The following is a 12259-nucleotide window of genomic DNA, read 5'->3' as shown; positions in this document are numbered from 1 at the left end:
AGGGCAAGCCAGGCAAAGCCTGTGGGTGTGGAAATGAACTTCGCACAGTTAAGGATCAGAACGAAGACGGGTGTGGCAGGAGCAGTGGGCAAAAGGGTGGCGGGGAGATGCATCCTGTCACGAGGCACCTCAAGTTCTTACCAAGTGACCTCCACAAATGCCGCCTGGCATTCGTGCCAAATCGGGACCCTCTCACAAGGCAGTGTTTTTTGTCTTACTTTTCCTGGCAGGTAAAAAATATGAAGAATAAAGACAAACGGTTAAAGATCATGAATGAAATTCTCAGTGGGATCAAGGTGAGAAGCTGAGGGGGGCGGCCCTCCGCGTGAAATGGCCGTGTTGGTGGGTTCGAAGCCTCAAGCGGGCCTGGTGGGGGTGGTGGACGCCCCCTTGTGGGCCTGAGGTGTATCACCGGACCCCTGACTGCCCACAAGTCTCCAGGTCTCCGGCTTCTCCTCCTGTTTCCGGCCCTCTTTTGAACCTTGATTTCTGTTTATTTACCTTCGGTGATTTGCTTTGTTTTTATGTTTTGCTGTAGAAATTGTCAAATGCACACAAAAGTAGAGAGAATGATCTGATGAGACCCCATGGGCTTCTCACCCACGTCTAGCAGTTATCAGCACATCTCACTAGTTTCAACTTTGTACCCTCTTCATGCTCTGCTAAATGATATTTAAAGCAGATCCCAGATATCTTGTCATTTCATTCATAAACGCTTTGTATGTGTTTCTAAAAGACTTTATTTTTGAACATAACCACAATACCATTATCACACCTAAAAACAAAAATCAGTCATTTTTTGGTACCATTAAATTTTCCCAATTACCTCATATGTCCTTTGTTTGCTGTAAATTAGTTGGAATACGGATCCAAAAAATGTCCACATGTGACATTTAGATGATAGTACTTTTAATCTACAATAAACTCTTTCCCTTTTTTTAAATCTTTTTTGGTCATATTGGAGAAACCAGGTTGTCTTAGTTCCTGTATTTCTTATAAATTAGTAATCAGATCTAGAGGCTTGATTAGATAGGTTTTTTGGTTCATTTTTGTTTGGTGGGAGTAGGGAGGAAGCCTATTTTCAGGTGGTACTGTGCGGGGGGTCTGGGTGTAGTCAGCCTGATTCACCCCTTACTAGGTTTCTCACCATTATCTCACCTAGAGCAGACCTCTGTGGCCCTGGCGGCACATTTTGACCCCCTGGGAAGTTTGTAAAATCCACTGAGGCTTGGGCCCTAATTCAAACCACGTAAATTAGACTCTCTGGGGTTGAAGCCTAGCCGTATATATATTTCTAAAGGTCCGCCAGTGATTCTAATATGTAGCCAACATCGAAAATGGTCATAAAAGTTCTTGCATCCATTGACGATCATGGCCTCGATCCATTATTTCATTAGGAGTTGCAAAAGAGTGAAAGTTTAATTCTGTCATTCCTTTGGCATTGATTAGCTGGAATTCTATGATGGAGTAGTACCTTTAGTCAACTACTTGGTTACCCTAAAATGAAATTTGTACAGGACAGGCAGGATAAATGCTTATTTCTTTCTCTCTATTGGTCAGCTTTCAAAATAATGCATTTCCTCCTGCAAAGGTCACCAAGAAGTTATTTTTTAATATTTGTATTGTTTGGAATTCAAGGATTTAAGCATTACCCTAAACTTTTTGAAAATGAAACAGAGGACTCTTTTTTTTTTGTAATAATTTTTTATTATGTTAGTCACCATACAGTATATCCTTAGTTTTTGATGTAGTGTTCCATGATTCATTATTTGCATATAACACCCAGTGCACCATGCAATATGTGCCCTCCTTAATACCCATCACCAGCCTATCCCAATCCCCCACCCCCCTCCCCTCTGAAGCCCTCAGTTTGTTTCCCAGAGTCCACAGTCTCTCGTGGTTCATTCCCCCTTCTGTTTACCCCCCTTCATTCTTCCCTTCCTTCTCCTACCGATCTTCCTGCTATTTCTTATGTTCCATAAATGAGTGAAACCATATGATAATTGTCTTTCTCTCCTTGACTTATTTCACTTAGCATAATCTCCTCCAGTCCCGTCCATGTTGCTGCAAATGTTGAGAACTCGTTCTTTCTGATAGCTGAGTGATATTCCATTGTATATATGGACCACATCTTCTTAATGCAGTCATCTGTTGAAGGACATCTCGGCTCCTTCCACAATTTAGCTATTGTGGACAAAGCTGCTATGAACATTGGGGTGCATATGGCCCTTCTCTTCATTATGTCTGTATCTTTGGGGTAAATACCCAGTAGTGCAATTGCTGGGTCATAGGGTAGCCCTATTTTTAACTTTTTAAGGGGTCCTCCACACTGTTTTCCAAAGTGGCTGTACCAACTTGCATTCCCACCAACAGTGTAAGAGGGATCCCCTTTCTCCACATCCTCTCCAACATTTGTTGTTTCTTCGGAGGCCTCTTTTTTATTATGTTCAGTTAGCCAACATACAGTACATCATTAGTTGTTGATGTAGTGTTCAATGATTCAGTAGTGGCGTATAACACCAGTGCTCATCGCCACATGTGTTGTTTCTTCGGAGGCCTCTTTTAACTCCCTGAGATTTCTCTACACAGAGCTCTGATATGCCTCTCGGCTAAATGTAGTAAAATGAAAAGATAGCCCTGGCTTTGAGTTTTGGCTCTAACACTTGCTAGCTTGGGAACTTTGGGCAAGTTAATTAGTTTCTTCAGCCTGTTTCCTTGTCACTAAAATTGGTACAATAATTCTAATAAAACTGGGACTCTCCCTGGTTTGCCCAGAACTTTCTGGGCTTAGTGCTCTGAAAACCCCATGTCCTGAGCAACCCCTTAGATTCAGGCAAACTGGGACAACTGATCACACTAAGGTTGTTATAAGGATTAATTAAGGTATATAAACCGTTTTTGTACATAGTAGGTTGTCAACGAATGCAACCCACCTTTCTATAATCCTACTTTCTAATCTGGATTTCTAACCTCCGTCCCCCATTTTGGAAAACATATCCTAAAATCTGGGTGGGTGAGACCTACCTGGTGTCCTTTTGGGGCAACAACGTGAGCTGTGCTGTTTTCTATCCTCTTAGATCCTGAAATATTTTGCCTGGGAACCTTCATTCAAAAACCAAGTTCATGAACTTCGGAAGAAAGAGCTCAAGAACCTGCTGGCCTTTGCACGGATGCAGTCTGTAATGGTGTTTCTCTTACACTTAACTCCCGTCCTGGTGAGTAACAGGAATCCGTGGGTGGGGTCAGCTTCCCGAAGAGGAAGGTCTGTTCTAGAGAGACACCCCCAGGGCCTGTAGGCCTAACCCTGAAATCCAGGGAGCTCTGCCCCCTCCTCAGCTTCCCCAAACTGCTATTCCTGCCTCATGCCTCCAGCTCTAGTTTCACCGTGGTGTACAGTTTGGCGGTCTGGCAGCCCAGAGCAAGTTTCCAGGACGGTCCACATGAATGTGGTATCCAGGAACGGTTTGCAGAGGAGAGCGTCTTGTCTTGTGGAAGCTGTGTGGGTCTAGAGCGGGAGGGAACACCAAAGTAGGAGCCGGGAGACCCAAACTGTGGTCCCAGCAATACTATTAATTGACCCTGTGACCCCAGGCAAGATATTTCCTCTTCTCTGGGCTCAGCTTTCTCATCTGTAACACAAGAAGGTTGAGATAATCGTCACTAAGGCTCCCTCAACTCTGATACCGTGTTCCCGAGACTTAGCATAAGGCCACTTGAAGCCGTTTAAGAATGAATTCCTCATGGCCTTGCTTTTCCAGGTGTCTGTGATCACATTTTCAGTCTACACTCTGGTGGACAGCAATAATATTCTGGATGCAGAAAAGGCCTTCACGTCCATCACCCTCTTCAACATGCTGCGCTTTCCCCTCAGCATGTTTCCCATGGTGATCTCCACCGTCCTCCAGGTGGGTAAGATCTCTCCCCGCCAACCGCTTACCTCTGCTCAAAAGCCTTACATTCCAGAATGGCCTATCATAGCTCTCTTCTAGCTTCTGCGGGTGAACTTTCAATCAGATTTGCTTGTTCTCTGGAGACCAAGTTTGATCTGAAATGGGGATAACCCTACCAATCTCCTCTACCGCACAGGGAGACAACGGTTGTGAAAGCATTCAGTGAGAGGATGAGGATGAGCCCTGATACATGGAACATTCCTAAGCCCTTTCCCAGCCCAGTTTCCCCCACATTTCCCCAAGGCTTTGGGGTATTATACAGCCTCAGGGAAATAGGGCACGAAGGGAAGGAAAAGGTTTTCTCTGCATGAAGCCATGCGGTGGTCAAACCAGATGTAGTTCTTGAGCCCCAAGCTGTCGGAAACTGAGTTTGGAGTTCAGGAGGCCTCGAATGGGCCAGTGGGAGTGTCAGGGTCCTGAAGAGTGAGCACAGTCAGTGAGCTGGACCAGGTACCAGACCCCAGGAGCGTATGCACAGGGCAGGTGGCAGACTAGATGGAGTACGGTGATGTGCATGGACCCCAGGGCTGGCTGGCTTCAGGCCACGTGGGAGGTAAGAATGACGAGTTTAGACTTCCGCATGCTGGAGGGTGTTAAGAAAGGCTGATTGGGTTGATAAAGAAACAGCAGGCTCTTTAGATTCAGATTGTTTCTTACATGGAGCATGAAAGCAAGATCAGCAGCGGTGCCCGCTCCCTGCATTCTCTGTCTCGCGGTTTGACCCTGACATGAAATGGGCCAGCTGACCACGCACCACGGGCCGTGGGGCGCTCCCCCCGTGTCTGAGACACTGACCCACGCGGCAGCTGCCCTCAGAGGAGGGGGGCAAGGCAGAGAGTCTACCACTTCACGAGAACCCAGGTGGCAATGAGAAAATGTCTCATGACAGGTTCCCTGGGAATAGGGAGGCAACAAGTGAGAAACGTCCTTGTAAAAGTTCCTGGGCATCCTCCCAAGTTCTCATGTTTCAAGAGACCATAGGTGTTCTGCCAACGTTTAAGTCAGCTGCAGTTTAAACCTGGCCTATGTGGACATTTGTAAGGTCGCTGGGGTGCTTAGAAGAAGGCAGAAGACAGTTTGTGGAACTGGGTCCAAAGATTGGAGAGATGGCAGTAAAGTTGGCCCCCGAGTTTTCTAAAGGGCTGAAGCAGAACACCTTAATCACCCTCTGTCTCCCGAGGGTGGGGAGTGGCAGAGTTTTTGGTGGGTGTCCAGAAGTTCCAGGCATGGCACACGGCGAATCATCTGCGAGACGCCTGGCAAGGTGACTCTGCTTCCACATCCAGGGCTGATGACAAAGTCAAAATCCTCTCCCTGCTTGTGCTTGCCATTGGATATTCTATTCAGATCCTGTGTGTCCCTCTCTAGGCCAGTGTTTCCAGAGACCGGCTAGAACAGTACTTGGGAGGGGATGACTTGGACACATCCGCCATTCGACATGACTGCAATTCTGGTAACAAATTCTGAAGTTGCTCCCCAAGCTGCTCCACGGCGCAGGCGCTGGCACCTTGACATAGCGGGCTTAGCAGCAACAAACGGGTTGACAGGGACAGCTAGGCGGGGTTTACCTTGAACCTTCATTTGCATAATAAGCTTACTGTTTTTACTTATGTTTTCATTTAGAACAGCATGCTTAGCCAGATTGCTAAACAAAGCTGGGCCAGCTACTCTGGGGATAAGCAGGAAGTCCTGCAAAAGATCTAGAAAGCAAAAGTCAGGATGGAGCCAAGCCTGTGACTTGGGGAAGGTAGGCTGGAGTGCAGAACGTACGGAGGTTCTGAAGCTCTAAGGACTGGGGCAGCCACAGGCCAGAGCGAGCTGTGTGTCTGGAGTCCAGGGAGTGGCCAGATTTCTATCTGGAGGTGGAACTTTTACCAGGACACTAGGCAACAGAGGGCCTGAGAATGTACCCAGAGTGTCTGCAAGTCAGGAATCTGGGTTCCTAACCGGGTTGGAAATCCAAGCAAAAAGGCCCTTGTTGGCGGCCACTTTCGCTCTCATCCCGGGAGCTTTCCTTTGCCTCCTGTTAACCGAGGAGCCAGCACCTGGCAGAGCTGAACTCAGGAGCCGCTGAAGGAAGCGAGGAAGGACATGTGAGAGCTGAGAAGGGGCAGACAGACACATGGGGACCTCCATCTGACTAAAAGAGAGGGCCTTCTTCTCCACAGACAAAGCTGTGCAGTTTTCGGAGGCCTCCTTTACCTGGGACCAGGACTCGGAAGCCACAATCCGAGAGTGAGTTGCCTCCTTTCCATCCTGCTTTTCTTCAGGATTCTCCTTGCCAATCCTGTTGGAAAAGTCCACGTAATAGGACGCATGGGAAATGGGCTATGTGCCCGTGTTCAGTTAGGGATCAGCGCAGGCTAAACCCCTGGAGGGATGAGCTGAGAGCAAAACTTCTGAGCCTCTTTCCCCGTAACTGCCTCTGCCCACCCCCCCACTGTCTTCCTGTGGGACCGTGCGCCTCCAGCTAAGAGCCCGAGAAGCACTTGTGCTCCAGACTGCGGATGGAGGGAGTGCAGCATCGGCGAGGAGCCTAGGGCTCTGGGGAGGGTAAAGAATACACACAAGAATCTGAAATCCATTTCCGTGTATTCATTCATTCAAGAATAGTAATCAAGAATATGGCTTCTTTCCCCAAAATGAACAATGGGAGCTGCCTTTAAGATTAAACTTGAGATCTGGAGTTTGACATCTAAATAACCCATTTCCACGTCCCACCACCTTTGCCCTAAGTCAACCCTTTCTTGCCATGCTGCTGCTCGCCCAGGAGTTCCCTTATTCACAGTTTTGCTCTCAGCGGTTTCGGTTACCTGCGGTCCACCTTGGTCTGGAAGGGGGTGATCCTCCTTCTGACCAACAGTCAGAAGGTCAATAGTAGCCTAAAGCTAGGTCACAGTGCCTCCATTATTCACCTCCCTTCAGCTCTTCACGTAGGCATTGCCTCCTCTTACATCAGAAGAAGGGTGAGTACAGTACCATAAGAGAGTAAGACCACATTCACGTACCTTTTATTACAGTATATTGTTACAACTGTTCTATCTTATTAGTTATTGTTAATCTCCTACTGGGCCTAATTTATAAATTTAACTTTATCATAGGGATGTCTGGATAGGAGAAAACACAGTATATGCAGCATGAGAAACACAGCATATACCCAGCTCCACTGGACATAGCACACACAATACCACAGGAAGCTGGCGCAGCCCAGATCTTTCTTCCCAACCCAGCATGCCTTATCTTCTCCCTGTTACACCTAGGACTTGTCACACTTCTCTCTTATTCCTACAGCCTTTGATATGGATTCTGGAGCCTGTCCCAGGAGGCATCAGGCCAGAAGCCCCTCCTCTGAACCCTCCCAACCTGAAAGCCTCCCTTTGCAGACAGAAGACTGGACAGAGCACCCAGTTTGAGCCGAACTTCTTTTAGACTAGCAATGGGCGGGTTCAGAAAGATTGTGAAGAAGTTCCTGATGTTCCAAATATTCTAGGGACTTAAACATAGGGTGGGCACAGAGTTTCTAGGAGTCTAGCCCAGTGCGTGCCGCTCCCCAGCCAGACACAGCCAGATCCAGGGCAGGGAATCTGTGCATTCAGCAAGTGTCCCACTGAATGGCTATTCTCATTGAATGGCCAAGTTTGGGAAACACGGATCTATTCCAACCCCATTAGTTCATGAAAGAGAGTCCACGGGAAGTGGCTTTCCAAGATCATACAGCTTAGCAATAGCAGAGTCGAGACTTGAACTCAGGTCTCCAGGCTCCCATTCGGGTCTTGGTCAATGGTGCCATGTTGGTGCTGAGAGAATTTTTCCTGTTGAAAGCTACAATGGTACAAACAGCTTATATAGTTGGGTAAGTTAGGGTTCACTCTCTAGCCCTTTAGAGCCTAAAAAAGTTATTAAAGAAACACTTCAGAGTCCTCAATATCCAAGACAAATTTTCCAATCTTGAGGAAAAGTTTCCTAATATCAGACTTCCCATGGATAATCTGAGAAGTGGCCTGATTTACTCTTGAATAACTCCCCTCATCTCCTTCAAATACTCTTCTCTTTTTCAGTGTGAACCTGGACATTACGCCAGGCCAGTTGGTGGCTGTGGTGGGCGCTGTGGGCTCTGGGAAGTCCTCCTTGATGTCAGCCATGCTGGGAGAAATGGAAAACGTCCACGGGCACGTAACCATCAAGGTGAGAGAGGATGCCAAGGAGAAGAGTTCTGACATTCAAATGTGGGCCACTTAGCGCTGATTCTTGTTTGGGAGAGCGCACGGAGGAGAATCTGCTCCGCACGTTGCTCTGCTGTGGGTGCCGTCTTAGAGATGCCTGGGAGACTTGTGCACTGCAGGCTCTTTCCCCACTCCACACGTAGACTCGGGCTCTGGCGTAGTTGAAAAATCTGCAGGTGATTCCCCTATGTATACTTCAGTTTGAAAACTTACAGAGATCTCTCTTCCTTCAAAGCATAGGCAATTCTGCTTTGTCTATGTTTCTAAAAGCATCATTAAAAACTTACATAACTTTTGGGGTGCCTGGGTGGCTCAGTCGGTTAAGCATCTGCCTTCAGCTCAGGTCATGATCCCCGGGTCCCAGGATCAAGCCCCGAGTCAGGCTCCCTGCTCAGTGGGGAGTCTGCTCCTCCCTCTGCTCGTGTGTGCTCTCTCTCTCTCTCTCTGTCTCTCTCATAAATAAATAAAATCTTAAAAAAAAAAACTTACATAACTTTGTAACCAGGGTACCAACAAAACCAATAACAATAATAATTAAAAGAGCAGCACTGTAAATTACACTCAGCGCCACAGTTGGTCCCGGACCAACTTCCTCCTCCTCTGAGAGCTTGGTCTTTGAGGGCACTTGCTTCCAACACAGAAATTCAATATAGGGTATGGACCTCGCCATCAGTTTTTTTTTGTTGTTGTTGTTTTGTTTTTGTTTTTTAACAGAGAAGAAATCTTTTCATAGTATCTTCATTAGCACTGTCTGCTTCCCTGGAGAGTTGAATTTAGGGGAAATTATAAGTACTTGGAATCATTTAACCAGACACTACTTGCATCCAAAAAAAGAAAAATGTCATAGATTTTTTTTAGCTCTTTTCCTTAAGATCTTTGTATATTGCTAAGCATTTCTTTTCATTATGAGAAAGCTTGCCCCTGATTGCTTGACTCTGACATGCTTAGAAAATTAAGAACTAACGCTTCTTGCACATTATCCTGACATTATTCTCTGATTTACCAGTCACTTGTGAGCTAATTTACATTAAATAAACCTGTAGTATAGCAGAACAGACTCTGCAGATGAAAATCTGTTTCCTAACTCCTTTTTAAAAAATATTTATTTTAGAGAGAGAGTGCATGGGGTGGGGGGGGGCTTGCTTCCAGGACCCTGAGATCAAGACCTGAGCTGAAATCAAGAGTCAGTTGCTTAACCAACTGAGCCACCCAGGTGCGCCATGTCTCCTAACTCCTTTTAGGAAGCTTTCTCAAAAAACTTTTTGAGTATAGTTCACATACCATGTGACGTTAGTTTCAGGTGTATTAAGGACCTTTTTCTTGCTAACTCGTAAGTGAGCTCATTCTCAAACACAGGCCTTTGTCAGGCTCCATCTCTCTTTGGACATGATCTGCTTCATGCATCAGCCTGCACCCTAATTCAAATCTCTTGGTTCTTCCTAAAATATCATCTAGATCCTCTCCCCTGTCAGTGTTAGCCCTCTGTTGGTCTTAGGAAACTCACTGGGGTCTGACTAAAACCTTGTTCTAGAAGCAGCTTATGCATTCATCCCCCAGTTTTTAGGATCATGGCTAGAAAGTGATAGTGAAAACAAAAAAAGGGGGGGAGATTAAATGATGAATAGGACATCAAAGCTTTCTCCTTGTTTGGTGCAGTAAATACATTCATTTTTTCAGATCTAAGTTCTGATTTTTCCTTCCCATCCTGCCATCCCCTCCTTCAACCCTGCCTTTCTGGAGGTACACCTGTCACGTGCTCTGATCCTTCCCATTTAGGGCACCGTAGCCTACGTCCCACAGCAATCCTGGATCCAGAACGGCACCATAAAGAACAACATCCTTTTTGGATCTGAGTTTGATGAAAAGAGATACCAGCAGATTCTGGAGGCCTGTGCCCTCCTCCAAGACTTGGAAGTGCTGCCTGGAGGAGACCTGGCCGAGATTGGAGAGAAGGTACTTGGAACCCCAAGGGACCTTGAAAGGGTGAAGAGATAGTGAAGACAAAGAAGTGAGGACAGTGAAGAGGATGGGAGTAGAAGAGCTGGCCAGTCTGGGTAGTCGGCTTGGAACACATACCGGAAACCATGAGTTTACACAATATTTGAAATTTAAAATTTTGTAGTTGGAAGCAAATATTGGAATTGTGTCATCTAAAAGAAAGCTGTTGAGGATCTGAGAGGCTAACTAGCCAGTGTCTGGGCCCAAGGCCGACCTCACAGGGGGAGGGGCAGAGCGGCAGGACCAGAGCTTAGGTGTCCTGACTCCACCTGTGGGTATGAGTGAGGCTCAGAGAAAGGTTCCAATAATCTCTTCACACACTAAGAAATTAAGTGTGAAAGATTTTCTCAGGTTATTTAAATGCCTTTCTGAAAAATAGATTTTTAATGACTCTACTGTATCCATTATGTGGTCACAGCATAACTGGTTACATATTTAGGGAGTTTTCAACCTTCCTCCCTATTACTAACAATGAATAGAGCAGTCTTTGGGGGACAAGGATCTTCAGATATTAGCAGACTAATGAAGATACAGCTCTAGAATGATTTTGTTCATTAATTCAACATGCATTTACTGAGGACCTACTATGTGCCACACTCTCACTTTAAGTGCTGGAGTTACATCTCTGAGTAAAATAGAGAAAATCTGCTCTGGTCTAGCTCTATATTCCCACAGGGCAGGAAACAAAAATCATAAGTAAATCATATAATAGAAAACGGTAATTTGGGCATACATTTAATTGGGCCTGAAGGAATTTATCTGAATCAAAGTTATTGATATAGAGGAACTTGAAAGATTTTAAAGTCCTTGCTACCTTATTGAGGCAAATCTCTTCCTTCCCCCTCCTTAATAGTCCCTGCAAAGGCAGAACTATGGAGGAGTGCTTAATAGAAATTTTCTTCTTCTTCAGGGTATAAATCTCAGCGGGGGTCAGAAGCAGAGGATTAGCCTGGCCAGAGCTACCTATCAGAACTCGGACATCTATGTCCTGGATGACCCCCTGTCGGCTGTGGATGCTCATGTGGGAAAACATATTTTCAATAAGGTCTTGGGGCCCAATGGCCTACTGAAAGGCAAGGTGAGAAATGACTTAAAGCAAAGAAGACATTGGCGTGGGGGTGGTGAGACACATCTCCTAAGACCGCTGCCGTCCTGAAGCAAATTCCCTTACTCACCTGCCTCCTAGGCTGTGGAGAGTTACAGTGTCGGAGGGGTCTCCCCGGAAGGGACCCATGAAAGCTCCCAGCTTGAGGTCACGGCTTCTCCGGAACTGGCTAATTTCAGTGTACTCTGTGGCTCCGACATCGAGCCTCTTAGGATGATTGACTGTGATAAAAGGCACTTCGAGACCTGTGATATAAAAAGACGTGTATTTGGTCTTTGTCCCTGGTTCCTGGCACAGACCCCCAACCTTTGGAATTTCCTGAGTAATATTAGGAGTGGTTTTTGTTCCCAAGCCTAAAAAGTGACTTAGGGTGTGGCCCCTCCATAGCCTCGGGACAGGGCTGTTGGAGAGAAAGCCCAGGTAATAGACGGATTAGAACTTGCAGCCCCACCTACAGATCTCTGGGGAGGGAGACGGGCTGAAGACAGGATTATAAAAATTTGTGAACAATGAGATTCAGAGGGCTTCTGGATTGGTGACGGCACAAAGGTGCTGAGAGGATGGCACAGCTGGGGAGAGCAGGGATGGCCCACAGGCGCACCTCACACCCCGGTACGTTGCCCTGTACGTTTCTTCCATTTGACTCTCCTTGAGTTGTATCCTTTCACAACAAGCCGACAAACATAAGTGTGTTCTGGAGATCTGATGAGCCGTTCTAGCCAGTTATTGTTCACGGGGAAGGGGCCTTATAGCTACTTGGTCCGACGTATGGGTGGCCCAGGACTTACACCTGGCATCTGAAGTTGGGTCAGTCTCATGGGACCGAGCCCATAAACCGTGGGGTTTGTGCTAATTCCAGGAAGTCCGAGTCAGAATTGAATTGTTGGACACCTGGTTGGTGTCTGAAAACCTCCCAGAGGACCCAACAACTTTCCTCACTGGTGGGACAGAGGTCATCCTGCAGGTTATTAGAGCTATTCTCT

At 46.5% G+C, this 12259-nt stretch overlaps 1 protein-coding gene across 1 annotated transcript in view; it reads left to right on the top strand.

Moving 5' to 3' along the window:
* ABCC2 (ATP binding cassette subfamily C member 2) overlaps nucleotides 1-12259 on the top strand; it is a 102300-nt gene that overhangs the window by 35069 nt on the left and 54972 nt on the right. The window contains exons 12-19 of the mRNA XM_026493858.4: nucleotides 231-296; nucleotides 3078-3215; nucleotides 3759-3905; nucleotides 5319-5403; nucleotides 6119-6185; nucleotides 8009-8135; nucleotides 9950-10126; nucleotides 11082-11249. Coding sequence (XP_026349643.2) covers nucleotides 231-296; nucleotides 3078-3215; nucleotides 3759-3905; nucleotides 5319-5403; nucleotides 6119-6185; nucleotides 8009-8135; nucleotides 9950-10126; nucleotides 11082-11249 — 975 coding nt within the window. The remainder of the gene's footprint in view (nucleotides 1-230; nucleotides 297-3077; nucleotides 3216-3758; nucleotides 3906-5318; nucleotides 5404-6118; nucleotides 6186-8008; nucleotides 8136-9949; nucleotides 10127-11081; nucleotides 11250-12259) is intronic.

This window comes from Ursus arctos, unplaced genomic scaffold (assembly GCF_023065955.2).
Source record: "Ursus arctos isolate Adak ecotype North America unplaced genomic scaffold, UrsArc2.0 scaffold_7, whole genome shotgun sequence".
Lineage (NCBI taxonomy): Eukaryota > Metazoa > Chordata > Mammalia > Carnivora > Ursidae > Ursus > Ursus arctos.
This window is presented reverse-complemented; position numbering and strand designations above follow the sequence as displayed.